This window comes from Apteryx rowi, unplaced genomic scaffold (assembly GCF_003343035.1).
Source record: "Apteryx rowi isolate R43461 unplaced genomic scaffold, aptRow1 scaffold_647, whole genome shotgun sequence".
NCBI lineage: Eukaryota > Metazoa > Chordata > Aves > Apterygiformes > Apterygidae > Apteryx > Apteryx rowi.
This window is the reverse complement of record NW_020450924.1, coordinates 250309-272042: the sequence shown is the minus strand read 5'-3', so window position 1 is coordinate 272042 and position 21734 is coordinate 250309. Positions and strand designations below refer to the sequence as shown.

The 21734-nt window shown below is 45.2% G+C and overlaps 2 protein-coding genes across 8 annotated transcripts in view; one reads left to right on the top strand and one right to left on the bottom strand.

Annotated features, from left to right (window-relative positions):
- The window catches only part of ZFYVE26 (zinc finger FYVE-type containing 26), a 58774-nt gene extending 48382 nt beyond the window's left edge, over positions 1 to 10392 (top strand). For 6 of the 7 annotated variants that reach the window (XM_026084548.1, XM_026084556.1, XM_026084549.1 and 3 more), the window contains 7 exons: positions 134 to 331; positions 676 to 878; positions 1685 to 1826; positions 2405 to 2464; positions 3848 to 4030; positions 4753 to 4797; positions 5912 to 10392. In XM_026084548.1, the coding sequence (XP_025940333.1) occupies positions 134 to 331; positions 676 to 878; positions 1685 to 1826; positions 2405 to 2464; positions 3848 to 4030; positions 4753 to 4797; positions 5912 to 6121 (1041 nt within the window). In that variant the 3' untranslated portion in view covers positions 6122 to 10392. The remainder of the gene's footprint in view (positions 1 to 133; positions 332 to 675; positions 879 to 1684; positions 1827 to 2404; positions 2465 to 3847; positions 4031 to 4752; positions 4798 to 5911) is intronic. The other variant, XM_026084551.1, reaches the window with a different exon arrangement.
- Positions 7042 to 20407, bottom strand: LOC112974997 (retinol dehydrogenase 12-like). The gene is made up of 7 exons (XM_026084557.1): positions 20270 to 20407; positions 18364 to 18482; positions 15460 to 15615; positions 14750 to 14854; positions 14074 to 14283; positions 13027 to 13216; positions 7042 to 10844 (listed from the first exon to the last, which is right to left on the bottom strand). The coding sequence occupies exons 1-7, from the start codon at positions 20365 to 20367 to the stop codon at positions 10742 to 10744; spliced, it is 981 nt and encodes a 326-aa protein (XP_025940342.1). The 5' UTR covers positions 20368 to 20407; the 3' UTR covers positions 7042 to 10741.
- Between the last annotated feature and the right edge of the window lie 1327 nt (positions 20408 to 21734).

The following is a 21734-nucleotide window of genomic DNA, read 5'->3' as shown; positions in this document are numbered from 1 at the left end:
TGGAGATCCTTTCCAACCTATATTATCTGTTGATTGTATGACCTCTGTCACTTGATACTCCTTTACATTATAAAAGGCAAATCTAGGTGCCACAGCTGGTTTGCTTCAACCTGCCTTTCTGATATTTGTGTAGGAATCCCCATCTGAAGTGTTCATTGAAGGGATCTTCATTCCAAGTTATGAAAGTGGAAAACTACATATGTTGGAGAACTTGCTAGAAACCATTGATCCAGGATTGGAGAGCTGGGGAACCTACTTGACTGCAGCCTGCAAACACTTGCAGAGAAAGAACTACTACCATATCCTATATGAGCTGCAACAGTTCATGAAGGTAAGATGAGAGTGAGTGGCCACCTGCCACCTCTTTCAATGAAATATTGAATACTGTCAGACTTTTGGTTATTTACTTAGGTGTTTTTTGAAAAGTGGTATAAATCTGYGTGATGGACAAGTAGATTACTGCTACTTTCCAATCCTTAAGAAAAAGGAAAGCCTGAGCCCGACTGAAGCTGACCAGCTATACATTGCTATTGTGGGTCTGGTGCATTGCAGTAGCGTTACTGCTTTGAAGATAATAGAGCACCACCTGCTCTCTGTGTGAGCACTTTAGTACAGACAAAGGACTAGTGAAGGCAGTTTCAGTTCTTCTTAAAGTATTCAGTATATTTCTTCTAGGATCACGTTCGTGCTGCCATGACCTGCATTAGATTTTTCACTCATGGAGTGAAGTCTTACACTGAACTGGGAGGCAGACAGACATGGCTCCTAAAGATCAAGGATCATCTCAAAGTCTACCTGCAGGAAGTCTCAAGAAGTTCAGGGAGGAAAAAAATGGTATTCACCTTCCGGAAGAAAATGTCTGCTACAGATGTGTCAAGGTATCTATAAACAGGAAGCTAGGTTACAAGAAAGAGGAGGAATTCAGGCTTTTTTCTTTTTTAGTGGTTGTGTTTAAGGTGGTTTTTGCTAACACCTGCTAGCTGTGCCTGACCCAAATCTGACTTTATCTAGTTGCAAGTATAGGATTCCCATTACCATTCCCCCCCCCCCCACAACCTAACCCAAAGATGAGCCATTGTTTCTACTAAACATATTGATTGGTATATCATGTACCTTCCTCTAATTAAAAAAAAAAAAAAAACCTACAGTGCACAGACAGCAATATTGAGCTAGTTTAAGCTTGTTTGAATTATAATTCAACTACATGTGAATTACAGGAGCCAGATTTACCTAAATCTCTTCATGTTCAGAAGTTGAACTGTAAGTTTAGCCAGATATCTCTCGTGCTTGGTCTTTTATATCTTGGTTTTACCTAGTGACTGTTCTTTTTTTAAGACTAAACTCCCAACTTAAGCAGGGGAGTGTGTGTGAAAAGGTGGAAAGGAGAGGGAGCAGATATTTATTTGGGATCCAGATTGTCTGGCTCACTGTATAGAATAATGCTTACATGTGCTCACCTGCAGCTTGTGATGCATGTTGTGTGCACAGATCTGGAAAATACCTCATTGCTGCAGACTAGGCTACACCAAAGCCAAAGTCAAACAGCAAGTAAAATAATTATTGTCTGGAAATGTATATATCTTATTTTGAAATGTGTTCTAGAAAGTAGTAAGTTCACACAGCTAATAATTGACACTTCCTCTATTTCAAAATGAAGTGTAAATTTTTTTTCCCCCTTGTCTAGGCACATCAATACAGTCGAGCTGCAGATGGAAGTAACAAAGTTCCTGCATCGATGTGAGAGCTCAGGAACCTCTCAAATGGCAGATTCTTCCCTGCCCACACTCTTTGGAAACAATAACATGAAAATGGATGTTGCTTGCAAGGTACTTACTGCTATTTCAAACATAGGTCTTATTTTCATAAACAACACCAACTTATGTGCAGGTTGAAATACTTGACAGTTGGAGCAGCCTCTGGTACTATTCATTGGCAGCTTGCTTGTGCGTGTATGCAACCTACTGTTCATGGAAAAAAATCATGTTTTTTTTCCTCAAAGCGGCAGAGAGCAGCTGAGAATCTGGAGCTACTCTGCTCAAAATTCAAAGTTTCGGGGGCAGAGGATACCAAATGCCAATAGTAATGTGTTTTTCAATTGTACGTCTTATTGTGTTTTGAAGCGAGGCAAACAATGCTGTTTTTGTTACCCTTGCTAACTTCAGCTCCTTCATCTTTAACTTACCCAGTGTTCCACAGTGAATCAGTGTGTGACAACAGACCATGTATTTGCTCCACTTCTTGTTGGGTTGGTGCTGTTTTCCGTTGTTCAGAGTCATGAATTGTCTTTTGGCAAAGGTACTGCTTCCGGACAAAATTCAGAACTGTGAGCAAGACTGCTATTATCTAACTGTATGTAACAAAGAAATGTGCATCCTGAAACTTGTCTGATGCCTCTCTCTTTCAGGTCATGCTGGAAGGAAAAAACATTGAGGAGGGGTTTGGGATTGCATTCAGAGTCCTTCAGGTATGGAGAAACCTGATAGAACAAGTACTGTCATTACAAAAGAGAAACCTCTGCAAACAGCAATTGTTTAAGCAAAAGACTTTTGCCAAAGGCTTTTTAAATCCCCAAAAGGGAAAATGTCTTGTGAGAAAAGTCACTAATTAAGTCTTAAACTGTCCATGTATTTAGAGGAATGTGTTTTGAGTAAAGAAATGCAGATCTTGCTTCTGTAGGACACTTCCAAGGTAATTGTCTCCTACAAAGGAATCGAGTATGGCTTTTATTTTTGCCTTCCATCTTGTTCAGTGGCTTGTGCTGGCAAAACACAATCACAGATATGAGCTGAGAGTTCTGACTTAGCAGGTCTCTGCAGTTTGTGACAGCCATGCAAAGACAAAGTGAATAAATAAGGCCAGGGCTATCTCCATACTCCTCTCCTGGCTGGGAGAGCAAAGCTACTTAATTGAAAACTATCTTTGGGGACCTGTCCTTCCTCATGTCTGTGTAGAAGTTGAGGTGCTTGTCTGTCATTGTAGCACATTAGCCTCCAACCTTTTTTGTGCATTTCTCATCCAAATATTGGGAGTTGCTAAAAGATATTGCTTCAAGCAGAGCAGTCTGCAGTTGCCTCCCATCTGGGACAGAAGTATAGCAAGGCCACTTCTGGACAGAGGTGGCACACTACAGAAAGTGTCTGTTGCCTCGCTGCATGTTGTTTTTGACTGATGCAGATGGCAGACCATGCTTCTGTCAGGTCAGGATGTACAGGGCAGCGCTACCGTTTGGCGTAAGATATGGAGAGCCTTAGTAAAACAGCATTTCTTAGCAGCAAAAGCAGTCACTTCCCCCCTGTAAAAATGGAACAGCAAGTCCAGCTCCCCAGCATCACCTCTGTTTCTTTCGTTTCTTTTCTTTCCTTATCTATGACAGGAGCAGTCCCAGGTTTTGTCATCTCTACCCTCCTATGGGAGGTTTACTATGGTCAGTTGTCTCCTGTTTCTCAGGGTGCACAAAGGGTGGCTGCCGTTGGAGGGGGCTGGGGGACCTAAAAGGAACTTGCTAAGCGAGGGGGAGGCAGGTAGGGACTATGCTTTGTGTAGGGCCTCTGCCTAGGAAAGATGCTTGGCCAGAAACTAAACTGAGTTTTGCCACCCCAGAAAGGGAGAAGATAACAGTACGCTCATTCTTGAGCAAAATTGGATTTTACTGGTCTGATTATGGAGAAGCTTTGAGCCAGTCCTGAGCTGTGGTCACTGGGAAACTAGAGGCCACCAAAACAGCTTTAGCTTTTTGGAGCATGCTGCGATACTTTGTCTTCAGCAGAGACTGTCTGTTGTACAGAGTGCCTGTGAGAACTTGCTGAGGACGTTTAATGTGTTGCTCTGATGTTTCAACCACCTCTAGGACTTTCAACTAGAGGCTACAGAAGTGTACAGCAAAGTGGCCAAGCAGCTGGTGAAGCAGCAGAAGTACAGTGAGATCCGGCAACTCCTCAAATGTGTCAATGAGTCTGGAGTTGCAGCCAAGAACGATGGGGATAACATCATCATAAACTGTCTAAACGAGTTCAAAAACATTCCTGCTGAGGTAATGCTATCCTCCATTGTCTTCCTTTTGAAATAAAATGGGTATATACAATACAGGATACAGAGAAACTGTCCAGTGGTGCCTGTGTTGCTCTTCTAGCACCTCCTTCAAATCTTCTGACCCTGTATCACATGCATTGTTTAAAGATGGGAGCACGTGCTTTGTCTTAAGCTAGTTACACTGAGAGGAAGCAATAGGTAGCTGTTGTATGCTCCTACTCTGCACTTTCCAAATGAGTACCCATAATGGGGAGAGAACCTTTGCCCAACGGGATCCTGCCAGATGCTCTTGATTGGGGTGGGAGGCATTCCCTTCCACAAAGCTTCCCTGGCTGACAGAGGGATTCGTGGAGACAGAAATTTCCTGTCTTCATAGGAAACAATTGTAAGATTCCCTGTGCCCGCCACAGTCTTTTCCATCCCGGTGATGGAAGGGAAAGTCCTCTCTGAAGTTCTACTAATCAGGCAAGGGGACAAGAGTTTGACCTGACTGCATTCTCTAGAGACACCTCACAGACATGGCAGGCAGGGGAAGCTGTGGTAAAGGGAAGAACTGGACTTTGTATTTTCTACATCTGCAGCACTAGCAGTTGGATGATGTAGACATCTGGCTGTGATCTCAGCAGCCCATCCTCTATGGAGAGGTTTGGTCTCTGAAGGGGAAAGGGTTTGCAAACTATAGTTGCTTTAAATGTGAACCCCTTTTCCCTTTTTTGGATGCAGGATCTTGATAATCTGATTCAGGATATGGACAGTGATGAAAACAAGGTAAGTAAAAGCACAGTAGGAAATCCTTTAGCAGGAACTGAAGAGCCCAGTTTTAGTCTGCAGGCTACGTGTTCTTTTCCACCATCTTATCTCTCATCCTGACTTGAGCAGAAGTTTTGAAGGCCACTTCCCAGATTATAGAAATCATGGTCAATTCCTCAAGGCTGTGGTATTTGTCATGGTAGCTGTGGCATGAAGATATTGATTGATATTATTCTTACTAGTTCCTTGACTCTCCTTGGAGTGAGAGCTAGGCATTTGTTATAATGGAAGGAAAAGTATTTCAGAGCAGCTCGTGGTGGGTTGCTTGTTCATGTTACCCTGTCTTTCATGTATGTGCATGCAAGCTTCGTGTGGTGGCAGGCAGCTGATCAGGAACAATATGCCTCCAAGATGAGCATTTCAGCTTACTATGCTTTCAGGATTATACTATTTCCATTGTTATAGGGAGTTAAATGATAAAATTTACCAGTTTTGATTCACTTCCTCTCAGAAAGTGTGGTCTAAACTACATGGTTTCAATGACTCTTGTTAGCTTTAATGTCAGCCTGTTAAACCGCTGGAGAGTCAGATAAATACATGGACTCCAGATGCATGTTTATAGATGAAGAGGCTGTGGCTCAGAGTTTGTGGATTGTCATAGACCATGTGAGGAATCAGTGGCATAGCTGGGAACTCTCCTCTGTCCTGCTCCAACTAACAAAGTCAGTGTTTTATGCAGATTGAAAAATGGACTCTTCATTCTGCCCTTGTATAAGGGGCAGAATTTTTATTTGCTTGTTTTATTGCTGAAAGATGTGACCTCTTCAAGAACTAAGCAATAGATGAAAATGACTTAGAATCTCTGATATGAGGGTATGAAAATTAATACACAAAATAGGATTCCTGATGTTGATTTCATAGTGATATTGTAAAGGAGTTTCTGTAAGAGATGGAAACTTAAAATACATCAGCCTATTTATCTCTTACGTGGCATATTCTGCTTCATAATATGCTGCTACTGCCTTGTATGACAGGCTTCTGTACTACATTTTTCCAGTGAACCTGTGCTTAAGCTTGTAAATTAGTTTACTGTAGCCTTCTAATAAAGTTCTGACTGCCTTTTCTGTTTCAGATCCAAGCCTACCTGATGTGCAACAAATTGCGTTCTGCCTACCTAGTCTCGGTGAGACAGGAGAACACCAGAGCAGTGCAGCTAGTCCAGCATGTGCGACAGCTGGCTGAGAACAGCGGAGATGACGTTGTGCAGGCCATCTGTGCCCAGTGGCTCTCAGTGCACCAGCCCAAAATGAGAAATCGGCTTTCYCAGAGCAGTAGGAAGTAACTGGTGTTCACCACCATCCAGAAAGGGGTGACTTCAAGACAGCTCAAAGGTGTGTGGTTCAGCCATCGCTTGGTAAAAGGGAAGTCTCTTGACTGGTGTTGGTGGCAAATGTAAGCTGCTAATGTTCCTCTGGTTAAAAGGAAAGGAACTAATTTACAAGTGCCAGTCCTACATTTTGACAAACAATGGTTGCTACCTCAGGGTGTTTTGGCGTGTTTTTTCTTTTTTGTGGAGATTTTCAAACTGAACAAACAAGACTTTTTAGGTTTATGGAAGAAGGCACTCATATATTTTAGAAAGATACTAGTCTTTTTGGCATGGTTCTTATTTTTAACCCAGAAAATCTACATAGAGAGGATGGTAAAATCTCATCAGCTTGATGTAGCCTAGAGTATAAAATTTTTTTTGTGGTTATGAGTTTCCCTGTAAAATTTCTGAAGATTGAAGAGATCTTCTTTTACAGCAACTGAACTAAAAAGATGATTTCCTTTTTTTTAAGTCTCTATACAAACTATTGCTTTTTTTTTTTYCCCTTCCCATTAGTGCAGTGTGCTCAATTTCTTTAGTTTTGAAAAGGTAGGAACTGGTTCTTCTAGAGGCAGGTTTCTACTTACCAGTTGCACTATCTGACATATGCATGGCACTTGAGCCCTTGATGGATGGATGAAGTTAAAAGGGGGATATCCAGGAAAGGGGAGTACAAAGGGAAAAATTCTTTTAAAATGGTTAGAACTGGCCTACCTCTTTCTTCTCTATGATGATATCAAATAAATTGTTGTGATGCAGGTTTATCATTGAACAGTTGCCAATAAACTTCCACAGTTTCACATCAGATAGAGCAGAAGACATGGAAATATAGGGCTGTGCTAAAATTCAACAGGCAGTTTGTATCCCTGTCATAAAGGGACTGATTTTTTTTCTTCTTTTTTTCTTACCAGAATAATCTTTCCCTGTCAGGCACACTAGAACACCAGACTGAATTTTTGTTAATTGGACATAAACTGTACAGATCGATATATTGCCTGACTTTGCTCTGGAGTACATTAGGACAGGTGAAAAGGAAGTATTCTGTAGCTCAAGGAGTGAACAGTAGCTTTTGCACAGAAATTTGGGGGGGGGGGGGGGCAGGGTGCTTACTGTGACTAGAAATAGACCAGAAGTGTGTGTTAGATTTATTCAGTTTCATGAAAAAACATGCATCTTTGTGTAATTGTGTTGAGGGATGCTGAGAGAGGTGGCTGTTTCTCTGCAACCATGATTATTGGGACATGAGAAATGGGCAGAAGAGGGGTAGATAGTAGTAGGACTTTTTTTTTTTTAAGGGTGGGGGACAATCCATAAGAGTATGTGTTTGCAGTTTACATGTACTTTAGTACAAGAGGTGGGAAAACTAGTACAGTGTTTGTTAAACTGTTGTTTATTTTCTGCAAAAAAAAGAACAGAATAATTTAGGTTTCTGCAGTGTAATATAACTGTAAATAGTTTTAATACATAAAGAAATTGAGACTGTCAGATAAGGGTCTAGCACTATCGCCACATTCACTGTCATGACAGAACAGACTTCCATGGAGATGAAAAGGGCTTGGTTCATCTCCTTTGTTCATGAAACAGTGTCCCACTGACATGCACGTCTGTCTTTGAGGCGCTTCACCCACTAGCGTGGGGCTAGACACATCTCAGAGCTAAACAGTCAGAAAGGACCACATTTAGCTTTCAAAATTTGGCAGCCACAGATTTGCACAATCTCATTAGTGAGCAGTACTAATGAAAGCTGCTTTTGTTGTCTTGGCCAGACTGACCTAGCTTTCCATCAGATTACAGCTCTTAGGCTAATCCTAAAATGTGACACTATCCATGTCCTCAGTCACTTCCAAATCTCTAATTACAAGGGGTGGGGGGGTGGTGATGGTTTCTACGGTTTTAGGTATCCAGATATGCACTGCTCCAATATCTACATTTCTGATCTAGTCCCTCTCAGCTGTATATAGCCTGAAGAGGGAGAGAGAGGGAGTAGAGCTTGCCATGCAGACCAGTCAGTTCTTTGCCTACCTTTCTCTTTGACCTTTTTGCACTGTACTTTATGCACTTTATACAGTGTTTGTTGTAATTTGATAGTTCATAACCTGGACTTGTAGGGACCTTTCTCTTACCAGCAGAACTGGAATTTTGATCCTGACTAACTGCCTTGTGTCATGATAGTGTGATTATCAATGGGTTTAGAAATGTTCAGCATCAAAAATGGATTCAATACTGCCAGTTAAAAAGAACTTATATATTAATGACCAAGGTTTGTTTACAATGCAAAAATAAATAAAWAAATAAAGTACTATCTTAAGATATGCTCTGTTTGTTTTCTACCTCAACATAGCTGGGGTTCTCTTTCTAGATCTGTTTTGCTTTTTTGCTATGCTTAGCAGAGGTAAGGGGAAGACGTATCCTCTGGTTCAAAACTGTCTCTTTGCTATAGTGTGTTCAATATTTAAAGCTGTTGGAATATCACATTTTAGAAGTCCTCCTGGTAGCCAGCCTGGTCGTGTTATTTATTTCATCCTATTGCTTATACATGCACTCTCATAGAACATTAATCTTCTTCAGAATGCTTTACAAGTTAATCTCTCTGTTACAGCTTCCCTTTGAGGCAGCTAAATGAGCTCAGGTTGCCTCATTTTACAGCTCAACCTTAGAAGGAATAAATAACTTGCCCAAGGTCAAAAAGGAAGTGTGTGTGTGTGTGTGGATGTGTGTGTCTATGGAAATATGTTGTTACATGCCTTGTGTTAGATCTACAGTCGTACTTCTTTGAGAAAAGTGTTGACCTTCAAGGGGAAAGCATTTGGGCCAGAGACACTTTCTTCCCTTTTTTTGATGGTTTCTATTGCTCTTGAAAACACTTTTCAAGATCAGAGTTGCACTGAGACAAAAAGCCAAGCCTGCAATGCAGGTGCCTGGTGGCATTCTACTGCTACAGCTTAGTTGTGGATTTAGCTCCACATTCAAGGTGAAGCATAACAAGGGAGGAAACAAACAATGTGACAAAGAGAAACACAAAGGGACTTAATATAGCACAAACTGAGTTCTTTACACCAGTAAGGCAGGTGCATATAGCAGCAGCACCAACTAAACTGCTTCAACATTTCTGAAGGAAATTTCTTCTGTAAAAAGAAAATGGCTTTATTTAGTATTGTTCAGAAGTAGCTCAGGACTGAGCTGCATGGATAACCTCCAAGCAGAATTTACCATGAAATTAGCATTTGCTTTCTCAAACTGGTAGTTTATCACAGTGGAATGCTAATGTGCACGTCCAAAAATGTTTGGTTTGTCTTTTTTTCCAGAAGTGGAAAATAATCCCATGAGCTGTAGCACTTGTTTTTTTAGCTGCTTAGGTCTTCCAGAAAGATCTCGGATTACTGGTCTCACTGTAGCAATTTGAACCAAAGTAAGTAGCACAAGACCTCAGTTCCAGGGGAGCAGTCACACAAGTATGTGGATTCGCCAAGCTGCCCTTTGAACCCACAGGCTATCTGGTACTGCAAGGCCTGGATAGCAGCCTCAGCTAGCCTAGTCCAGTAACTGCTGGGCAGACAAATGCAAACTTCTGTGTAAGCCTTACTTTTCTGTCTGGTAGCTAAAATAACCATAACACCAAGATAGTGCTGATCCCTGCTTTAACTGTTTAGCTTCAGCTAGCTTCCTATCAAAGCAGCTGTCATTTAAAGCTGAAAGCTTACCTGAATTTTTTTTAAGTTCTTTCAGTGTAGTTGAAATGTTCTTTACTCATTCTGCTCTCTTGTAGTTCCAAGTTCTGAAGTCATTTAAAGTGCAGCTGGGGGTTTTATTGTGACAAATTTTACATCATCTTTGCTTAATGCTTTGCAGCAGCACTGTCAGTTTTTTTGAAATAAGAAAACTTGCCTAGGCAGGGTTGCAGTAGGCCACCTCCCAGTCAACTGCATTGAGACCTAGTCTACTTATGCCAATCAACAGGTACTTGGGGACAAGGTGCTTCAGTAGCTATGGCCCAACTTCTTACTGAGCATATATGGAACAATACTTAATTCCAGTTAAAAACTTTACCTAATGCTTGGCACAAAAAGGCCAGCACCTGTTTCTGTGTGCCAGAGAGCATTTGTATTGCATATAATTGCCAGAAACCTTAATTCCCTAAAAAGTACTTCTACTCTGCCAGGTCAAATACTAGGAACTGAAAATAACCTTAGATCATAAATTTAGGGTCCTACTTTACTACTGCTGTGGACAAAAAAAAAAAAAAAGCTCAAGAAAGGGAAGTCTTTGTTGCTTCATAATCTAAACATAAGACTGCAACTCCTGTTTCTATTCTAGAGCCAGAGCACAATTGCAATATCAAGTATATATCAGTAATAGAGCACAAATGCAGATAAGTCTCCAGCTAGGAAAGGGTCACTAATCTCACTGGCTGCTTACTAATCTCACTCATTAAGCATAATATTCCAGAAATTCATACTAGATTGTGTCCATTGAACCATCATGAGGACATCTGGAAGTGCCAAAGTTCTTGTCTTGAGGTCTCTCAGCAGTGTTCTTCCCAGGAGGAGAAGCATCTCCATGATCAGCCACATACATGCTTGAGGTCTGCACTGCTCAGTCCCACTGGATGCCTAGGAGCTCACAGCTCACACTCCAGAGTTTCTTTGCTGTCTCATCATCCCGACCCCATGGAGATACATATGCTGGCTGGCAATCACTGTAAAGGGAATATTTCTTTTTAAGTAAGTAAGTCAAACATCTCTATCAGCATTAGAATACCAAAATGTCTGTGTTAAGGAGAGGGGAGTTGCTTTCTATCAGCTTAACATCAAGTCCAGTTGAAGGGTGGGAGGATAACTAGCAGATGAGCAAGGGCTGCTGCTAAGCCACCTTAGGAAGGCTTCCTTTTTTACCTGGCTAGGGAAGAGAAACCTTCCGCCATGGCCCCAAGAACTGGCTCTACATCTGTTTCTCTAAATCTGTTGTCTTGACTCTTAAAGAAGCCCTAGGCCAGATACACTGAGATATGTACTCTTCAGTGTAAGCTTTCACTAACACTGCTAAAAAGGACTATAAAATGCTAGCCAAGCTTCTTCAAAAGCAGCTTTTCCAGCAAACACTACAAAAAGCCACCTGAACAGTCCTTCATTCAGAACTATTTATCCCATCTCATCCATCCCACTATACTGCCAGTTCACCAAAGGCAGAGCTGCCCCAGGATGGTAATACTATAATAACCACATAGTGTTTTACATTATGTCTTTTTCCTCTATCCTCTGTACTGTGGCTTTCTTCTCAGTTCCTGCAACCAGGCAGCATGCTGTCTGGAATAGGGATCATGCATTCTTATCTTATTAGTTGCATGCTGCAACTAATGTGGGGCTTAAGGGAGCAGAGGAAATCATATCTCTGAGATTTCTAACCTTTCTAGACTCTGCAAAACAGCAGTTGTATACTCCATACTGCACAACCTGTGATGTTCCCCAAAAGACCATAGTGGACTTTGTCTGGCTTGCTGTAGCACATAAGGAGTTTTTTTTATATTTATACTTAGGCTTTATATTCTATTGCCTGGAAATTATTTTAGGCCAGCCCCTTGTAAAACCAGGCACATCTGTGAATTAGTGTTTCAGCTATTCATTTCCCACTAAGTCCGAGACTGTCTCTTCTATTATGAAGTTAAAAAAAAAAATCTATGTAAAATTTCTGTACTCCAGCACATAAATGCTCCATTTATATTCTGGGAGAGACAATCATGCAGGGAAGTTTAAGGCACCTATTTATATACTCAAGTCTGATTAAGATGGTACAAGCTCCAAGTGAAGATCAGACAAAACCATTACAGAGAATAATCTGGTCACTTATCACAAGAGAGAAAAGCTCTGCAAAGAAGTGCAGGTTCCAACAGTATCCATGCTAAAAACAAAAAAACAACAAAGAAAAACAAAAGCAGATTTTCATATTCATTTCCCAAACAGTATGGTTACACTGCTCTCAGATGTGCCTGTCAGCTTCCCATTGGGCTTAATGAAGCTGTTCAAAAGGCATTCTCCAAGTCTAAGATGATGACTTGGAACTGCTCTGGGCTGTAGTTTTGGTCAGCAAAAGGGAGTGATTATGCAAAAAAGGTGAAAGAAAATCAAAAAACAAAGGGCTCTGCAGTGGGAGCTACAAAAGACAATCTGCAGAACAGAGTGATAAGCTTCCCAGCAGAAGCCTCCCAGCTGGTGCATGTGTCACTCTGGAGGATCAAGTCATTTTGTTATATGCCTAATTTTAGACTTGTACTGAAAAATCTTACCTCCTACAGGAGCAGAAATGCACATTTTTGCTCCTCCCAACAATCTTGCCACATTTGAACTGTCTGAAAGGAATTGAATCAAGCCTCCCACCCCCCTGTGACCGCAGGTGCTTTCTGCTCCAACAGGCTAAAGCTACAAAGAGAACCAAACTGCTCTTTCCCATGGTTGATTCTAGTGACCTTATTAACTAAACAGCTCTGCTGCAGTGATTTGCCCAAGTCTAAGGCAGATGATTGATAGGATTAGAACTCTGAGCACGTGACAGCCTCTCCTGCACTTCCAGTACAGTGATACTCTTAGCACTATGGGAACTGCTGTTGCCTGAAGTGTTGCACAGGTCAGTGGTTCCTTGTAACACAATACTCCTTGGAACAGACCTGGAAGGGGTAGGGCCCGTATTTCTGTCACCTTCAACTTTATTTGGGTGACCTATGGCAACATCTTACACAGTCCCTTCTGCAATAATGACATATGACAAAATAATGCAGTAATGACATAATGACAAAAATGACAATAATACTTACGCTCCCAGTCAAGCAAGATATTGCTTTTACATCATCTCCGCAACTTCACATCACGTCAGCAACTTTCACCCACCTGAAATATTGTCCTGTTACAGAGTCTAGCTCCTCTGCCACTGCACAGTACACGCTGGTCTGAGCTCCCTCCCAAGGAGTCTTCAAAAAGAATGAGAACATCTTCCACAGCCATGTCATTACAAACGAGTGCCGGACCAGTTCAGAATAGACAGAGCCAGGGTGGAGAGAGTTTGCTGTGACTTTAGTACCTGTGAGAAAAGAAAGTAATCCAGGACAAATCTGCATGCATCAGACTTGCCTTATGCAAAGGGGTAACATCCTCCTTGTTTCTATCAGCAAACATTCAACAGCTTAAAAGGAGTCCAGGCATGGATACTGGGAGAGCCAATGAAATCCTCACTGCTTGCTGAAGCTTCCCCGACTCCCTTCCAAACACTGCAGTTACTACATGCCTTTGCAAAGCAACCTGCTAGAAGACCTGGATGCTAAAACAGCAGCAGTTTCCATCAGGCTTTTGAGAGGATCGCATCTTTTTTATTTACTGTAATACTATGTTCCTAGAGAAGACACTACTTCTGTTTTAGTAAAATAAATACTACTTAATTAGGTTTATGAAAGAGACTGAATAATATGGCTGTGACAGAGATGCTGTGACTTAAGAGGTTCTGTCTAGTCCTGTGCTTCTATTTTACTGGTCTTCAACATTTAAGGCAGCTAAGAATGCCATAGCTCTTTCACTGTAGACTGCAGTTGTCAAACATTATGTTCAGCTCTAAGTCCTTTCAGCTTCTACCCACATAATACAATTGCATGCTCGGATGCAGCTAGTTTTTGGACGAGCACCGAGAAGAAATGAAATCCACTCAACTGTGCAAGTCTAGTAAACTCCTCTGCCCTGTTGCTGAAAAGATGATTACTGCTTTAAGTCTCCTGGTTCCACAGACAGGAGATATTTTCTCCCTGCATGAACCAGCTATCAGTGACCTTTGTTCGAATCATTTCATTTCTGCATATCCAGTTTCTAGACTTTTCTTCAATCCACCCTCCTAGTACACAGTGCTCAAAAGCCAAGCAGACAAACACTCTGCTCTCCTGTGAGACTTGCCTTGCAGCCGCCTCGCCAGCTCCCGCGTGAAGAGCACATTAGCCAGTTTGCTGTGACAGTAGGCAAGGCCACAATTGTAGCTCTTCTCACCATGGAGGTCATGGAAGCGGATTCGGCCTCCATGATGAGCCAGTGAGGACACATTCACTATACGGGCCGGGGCAGACTGCTTCAGACGCTCCAGCAATAGGAAGGTCAAGAGAAAGTGACCTTAAGGAAGAGAGGAAAAATTAGGATATTTCACCGTTCTCTGAAGCCTTCCCCTGCTGGAATTCAAAGTGCTTTCAACATATTACTTGCATGCTATAGCTTACTGCTACCATCATTTCAAGTCCAGGAGAAAGAAGGCACGCTGAATCAACAGTTAAACTTTCATGAGGCCATTAAGTTCTGCTCCTCAGCTTCAAAAACTTGGAGCTGTCATATATTTCATATGTCCCAGGTGACATCTAGAGATTCTTAAACTAGATTCATGATAAGCAAATACATTGCACTACTCCTTCTCATGACATTTGAGCCCTGAGGAAACCAGCTTCCATCTCCAGAGCTCTAGTTCATGTCTTCAATTCCTTCCCAGAAAGGAAGGATGAGGAAGAGAAAATCCAGAAGCAGAATCTCCCTTTGGCATTTTGCCACAGACATCATTAAGTTAAAAACTTGACTCCACTGGTCTTACCGAGGTGATTGACTCCCAGGTGCATCTCAAAGCCATCAGCTGTCTTGGAGTAAGGGCATAACATCACCCCAGCATTGTTAATGAGGATATGGAGTTCCTTCTCCTCTGCAAGAAAAAAAAGACATCATTAAATAAGGCAACAGAGACAAAAGACAGACAATCAGTCAAAAAAAACCATGCCTGTCTGAGTTGCAGCCACTTTTCCTCAATAAAATCAGAGTAACTCTCCTACCACAAACTAGATCATGGCCTCTGACAAGCCCCTGCTGTCAAACCATGGTACCCGACATGGTACAGGGATATACTGGCCAGGAACTTGGCATCTGCTAGAATCCATTGATATCAGAACAAAACCTCCTCCTCCTGTCTGGACATGTCGATAGCTCTGGAGGGTGGAATTTGCCTCCAGGACAGTCTCATTTTTCTGCCCTTGCCCAGAATGGAGTTTGTCCATATAATGAAGAAGGGGAAGACATTTTCATAGACACATCAGCAGTGTGCATCACTTACTTACACAACACCCTCAGCTTCTGCCTTTAAAATCCTTGTGATACACACATGGTCAACCGGCAAGTTAACAGCAGGTACAGGAATAGAGTAGGGTGATAATGCTCCCAGGACACACTGCCACACCCCTTCCTTAGCTCTGAAGAGCAGAGAGTGGTTCTTGACAAATACTCCCATTGAAAAGAAGGATCTAGGGGCTGTACCTGCTAGAAAGTTCTCAGCAAACTCCCGGATGGACTTTGTATCAGCCAAGTCCAGTTTTTTTACAATGACCTGCTGGTTCCCTGTTTCAGCTCGGATTGCACTGGCTGCAGCTTCTCCCTTTGCTATGTCTCTGCAGGCAACAATCACCCTCGCACCTGCAAAAGGGAAAGAAGCAGGAACACAGGCTGAGACCACTGGGAGCAGACTGGAGGATCAGGGCTTTGACAAGCCAGCTGACTACCTAGAGTACCTACAAACAATGTATTGTTAGTTTAGGGAACTGGCATCAACCCATATGTTGCCAGCTCTAGTGCAGCCCAGAGTCATCCTTAGACCAGGAAAAAGCACATCAGAAGTGCCTCTGTCCAGCTTTTCCCAGGTCAGGCATGTGTACCACAACACTGGTATGAGTGGGTTGTAACTGTCCCTGTAATGGGAGCATCAAGTCGGTAGCACATGCAGATACTTGGACCCTGTTAGGTTATGTGGTAAAAAGCTCATCTCCACAAGCACAAAGGAGCACAGAGAGACAATGGCAGCTGAGGGAACCCAAGTAACACCTTGCCTGGCTGCTCCCAAGCCCATCTCAGAAGAGCAGATCAGCCCATCACAGACTCATCTCCACCAGCACAGAGGAGTGCAGAGGCACAGTGGCAAGTGGAGGAACCCAAATCACCTACTCAGTGAAGAGACACCCTGTCTGGCTTCTCCCAGGGCAGTCCCAGGAGACCATCAGCCCCATGGGCCAGGTGTGAAACCCACCACAATGAGTCAACCAAAGGAGCTCTCAGACTGAGAGGAGTTACTGCCTAGGGGCATGGGAGACATTGTGGGACGCAGGAGAAGAGCATTTTGAGATAGTGCAAGGCTATTTACAGGATGTTTAGGGGAGGAACCAAAGRCAGAGAAAGGGAAGGATCTAGATGATTTGGGGAGGAATAAACATGGGAAAATAGAGGGATATGGGGATAGAAAGGGGCCTGGTCAGTATGCTTGTCTGGCCATAACCCACATCTGATCAGTGCGGTTTGTCCCATCTTTTTATTAAATTCCTTTCTAACTATTTTCCTGGGTGAGGGACACTCTATTCCGTATGCATGTGCAATAGTGGTGTTCTGAGTGCCAGCAACTGACACTCAGACCTACGGATCATAGGGGCCCATGTGTCTGTGGTGCCAGCAAGTGGAGAGATTGGAATGAGTGAAATTAAGTACCAGTGACTGGAGTGGGACCAGGAACTGGACTTGGACCATGGGTCAGAGGGCCCATTCTTCTGGGATGCATACCCTCCCTCACTCGTTCCAGTTGCTGGCAAGTGATCACTTGCAAATATCAAGCTGGACAAGCTGGTGAGTAGGTGAAGTGACCTGGGTATGTGTGTGGGTCTCTAAGGGTGAGACCACAGGGACAGCTGGCTACCAGAGGGATCAGGGGAGTTCTGGACAACTACTAGGGAGACTGCAGCATTTGGAGTTGACTGGGAGACGCGTGTGTGTCTGTGTGTGTGTGTCTTTCTCTTGAAGGGCAAGAGCCCAGGGGCACTTGGCTACTGGGGGAACCAGGGAATCCTGGCCAACTGCCAGAGGGACTGTAAAGCCTGGGGGGTGCTGATTGGGAGAAGGGTTGTGTTTGTGGGGGGGGGGGCAAGACCAAAGCAAATTGGCTGGAAGGACTAGGGGAGTCCCAGCCAACTGCCAGGGAGAATATAGGGTCCAAGACAGGTGTGTGTGAGTGTGTCTAGGGGTGAGGCACCTGGAAGAGAAAGGATGTAGGACCAACTACTGGATGGACTACCTGTCCAAGGCCAGCTACTGGATGGATCTACAGTGTGTGTGCACATAGGTGTGTTTGCGCACATGCATGAGTGAGGGGGGTCTGTACCAGCAAGTGGAGTGGGGCTGCAGACTTCAGGGGCTCATATGTCCAGGTGCCAACAAGTGGGGAGACTGGGGATCCAGGGGCCAGGGCTGGACTGAGTGTCTAAGCCCAGCTGCTGGAGGGATCCACATTGTATGTATGTATGTATGTATGTATATGTGCCCTACTAATGGACCTTCCTTCTGATTGACCAGAGACAGGAACAGGATGAGGCTGTTGGTGCTGTTTGTGCGAGTGCTGAGTGTGTCTGTCAGAGTTGATCTGTGTGGCCGGCCTTGTGTATATATGTTGTATATGCGTGTTTGCCTACTGGGAATATGTTTTCAGCCTTGCTACTGGTTGGACTTAGGGACATGGAGCTATGGTTACCTCACCCCATTGGGCAACTGGGTTTGGCCTTCTTGCCTAACAGACCCCAGCCAGAAGAGTTTCTTAACTGATTATGAAAAGGTAGGTTAATCTCCATACCAGTTACCCCAAAAGCATTTAAACCAAATTGGCTTGAAACATGAATAACTAAAATACACACGCCAGTGAAACTAAGCCATTTCCCAGCTTCTTACAAACGTGGCTCAGTGATACCAGGAACTTCCCCAGTCCTCTCAAAAGGGTTGTAGTGCAGAGCCTTCTCATGTCACAAGATACATTTTCAGAGTTTAAGCAATGAAAGCAGTTGAGGAACTGGGGACTTGTGACTCAGTGGTTACAGCCTCTGGAGAAGCAACATTTGGGCTCCTCTCTAATATGTAAGTATGCCCTACAGTATTACTAACTCCAAAGGCTGTTCAGGCTTCTGCACCACAGTCATGTGCCATCAGGACACATTAGTTCCCAGCACCATTATATCTTGTAACTGGGGTTTTCACCAAAAAGAAGGATAACTAGGTGCTATCTATCGGACTCCCAACTCTACAGATGGAAGTGCAAGACAATCCTCCCTTAGATCCAGAAAAGGGACTACTGACACACATGCTCACACACAGCGATTACAAATGGATGCTTGCTGATACAGGACAGTGACTTGCCTCTTCGTGCAAGATCTCTGGCTGTCTCCTTCCCAATGCCTGTGTTGGCTCCTGTGATTATCACCACCTTCCCATCTAGCTTAGCTGTTGACTTACACTGTCCGCCAGCAACATACCTCCTGGAAGAGAAGATAATAGAAACAAGAGGATAACAAGAAAAGGTTCAAGGAGTTTTTTCTGGTTATGAGAATCAGGCTGATCACTTCTAGTTCTTGCTTGGCTGTACCCCAGCAGTTGGGCCAATTACTGCATTCAGAACAGCCAGCAATTCACATGGATAGTTACCTAAAGTGGTTCAAGCTGCCAGTTCACTCTACCCCTCCTTCCCTCCTCAAGCTTCAAGTAGCTGCCTCCTCTGATTAGGGGTCATGATCAAGCCACCACATCAGGTTCATACTCATCTTCCAAACCCCTCTGCTTTAAACATAGTGCCAGTGCTTGTACACAAAGCCGACAAGCCCAGCTCACCCTCAGCACAGCTGACAGCCATTAGGCCATACTGTGCCAAGAGGAAAGCTCGGAGAGGACAGAAGCGCGGGCACCATCACCGCCTAGCACAGAGGCGCCTCTCCCAGGCCCTCGCGGGTGAGGCTGCCACCAAAGCCCTCGCAGCCACGCTGCTGCGGGCTCGCTGTGAGCTGCACAGCGGAGCGGCCTTGGCACAGCCTAGCCCGGCAGGAGAGGCAAATCCCGTCGCTCCCAGACAGCTCCAACCGCCGCCCTCGCGCCGGCCGGGGCAGAGGCGCGCGTGCAGGCGGGCGGCACCCGGCCGCGCCGTTACATCAAGTGGAGCCACGGCTCCCCATTGGCTGCCGCCATCGGCCCTCCAGCGGCTCAGCCAATGGGCACCGGCGCGGCGGCGGTCGCCGTCCCGCGGCCGCCNCGTGCAGGCGGGCGGCACCCGGCCGCGCCGTTACATCAAGTGGAGCCACGGCTCCCCATTGGCTGCCGCCATCGGCCCTCCAGCGGCTCAGCCAAGGAGCCCCGGCGCGGCGGCGGTCGCCGTCCCGCGGCCGCCTCGCTCCGGCTGCCGGCTACAGAAACGCAGCGGCATTTCTGCGTCCTAGGCGGGCCGCATTTCCCACAATACATTTCAAGCAGTCAAAGTCTGAAAAAAAAGACCACTAGAAACATTTAAAGCTGCCTCTCTAAGGGCAGAATGAGGTACGAGCCAGCTTACTGCTCACAGCTGCAGCAGCTGTTGCTTATTGTTGTCTGTCTCCCAGTAGCTGAGACAGAAAACCACAGAAACTAGGGCAAAAGCTGAACTAAGGGTATCCCAAATCCTAGGGCAAGTGTGCGATTGTTTCAAATACATTATTATTTAGACACTAGAGCTAGAGAAATTTAAGTAACTTTTTAGCTCAAGGAGGTAAAAAAGAAAAAATCCATTTTATTTACCTTCCCGTTAAAAAAAAAAAAAACAGTTAAATCCTGATGGGGAAAAAGACCCAGACAACCAGGAGTTTTTTACCTGATCTTTTTCCCTAGACATCAAAGGTGCTACTAAAGAATGGACATATATTTTTATTTTCTGCGCAGCCACTGAATGAACAGCATTATTCTATTAATTTGTTTTTACAAACGGAGAAACCAATCCACGTGAAGAGCCTGCACAAGGAATTAACACAGCCGGCGCCAGGCAGCGCTGGCTGCAAGTGCCTTAATTCGCGTACGAGGTTAGCTTTTTAAGAGCCGCAGCCTACATAATTAGCCGGGGCAAGCACTTGGACCCCGGAGCCTTTAAATAACGACACACACCGGCCCGTGCCCGGTGCTACACCCGCACCCGCTCCCAGCGGCACGGAGGGCGCGACCCGCGCACCAGGAGGGCTCCCCACGGAGCGGGCACAACAGGACAGCCGCCCCCCCCCGCGCAGCGGCCACGGGGCCGCCCCAAACAGACCTGACGTAGGGGGCTGCCGCGAGGAGGAGGAGCGGGAGCGAGACCGCCGTGCCCAGCACGGCTCCCCAGCAGGTGAGCGTCGCCGCCGCCGGCTCCATACCTGCTGCTGCTGCCGTTCTGCCCAGCAGCCCGGGCGAAGGGGAGGCCCCGCCCCTGCCCGCCCCCTCCCGGGGCGCGCGGCATGCCGGGAGCTGTAGTCTCCCACCCGCTGCCTCCTGGCAGCGGTCGTCGGGGGCTCGCTGGCGGCCCAAGAGCTCTCGAAAGCATAAGAAACCAGTGTCTCCCTGAGATTTTCCTTTAAGTTACCACACTCTGTGATTCCGTTTAAATCGCCGCCCTTTTCTGCTGGCCTGCCTTGGTGCCGTAGCAGCGGCCTGGCTGTGGAGGAGCAGGCCGGCAGCTGGGCTGGCCGCCCCAGTGCTGCCCTGAGCATCCCTCGGGCTCAGAGCCCGCTGCACGGTCTGGGCAGCCAGGCCATCAGGCACCGGCTGCGCGGCTCTGTGCTGCCCGCAGAGCAACATCCGCAAGACAGCACGCACCCCGCATGCGCGTGCAGTGCCCCCGTTTCACCCACTAGTATCACTTAATTCCTGTCTGGTGAAAGTAACTTCAGTTGTGCTAGCTGCTCTTGAGGCCTCTTTCATGGAGCCTGGTTACTATGCTAAGACCCGACTGGGCAAAGCAGGAATTCCACACAGAGATTCATGTTCAGCTCTTTGCTGTAAATGTACTGCCCTACTTGAAATATCAGCTCATAGTATAAAGCCAGCTGCTCTATGCCTTCAGAATAGTGTTTTTTTCCCTATAGAGTACACATCTCTGACCCATGTCCTTCTGAACAATTTTAAACAATAGTTCTGCTGTCTTAATAACACTTTCCAATTATTCTGCCAGGAAATACCTGAAGAGAAGGCTCAGGAGTGGTCTGGAAGAGTTATTCAAAACATCAAAGCAAGGTCATTTATCTTTCTTGAGCCTTTCTTAACCTCATTCCTAAGTTTATGATATTAACCCTAGAGAAATGAATGAAATGATTATGTACACATATGTCCACACGTATAAAGGGCTGGGTGAAATGCTCCTGTCTCCAAGTCCATGTTCAGTTCACAGATGTTCACTCTCAACCCTAACCAGAGAGTTAAAAGAAGGAGGGGGRAAAAAAAAAAAGGTCTGGGGCACCAAATTGCTTTGCCGCCTTGTACCTGAACTTCCTTGAAGACGTGTCCATCACCGTTTTAAGCAGGGCTTTTCACCCATTTTTGAGTTGCGAGTGAGAGGGAAAACGGCCTCCTTCCCCCCCCGCCCAGGGTCCCGCGGCAGCGCCCACCCCGCCTCCCCGCGCAGACTACGCGCCCCAGCATGCAGTGCGCGGCACGAGGCCCCGCGCCCCGCCTCGGGAGTGCCCGGGGCAGCGCCTGATGCGCCCCGTGGCCGCTGGTGGGTGGCGGCCGCGGCCGGTGCCGCC

Coding starts and splice junctions, on each gene's coding strand:
- LOC112974997 (XM_026084557.1), bottom strand. CDS start 20,367: ATGGAGCCGGCGGCGGCGACGCTCACCTGCTGGGGAGCCGTGCTGGGC. Junction 18,483..20,269: donor GCGGCAGCCCCCTACGTCAG/GTCTGTTTGGGG, acceptor CTTCTCTTCCAG/GAGGTATGTTGCTGGCGGAC. Junction 15,616..18,363: donor CAGAGATCTTGCACGAAGAG/GCAAGTCACTGT, acceptor TCCCTTTTGCAG/GTGCGAGGGTGATTGTTGCC.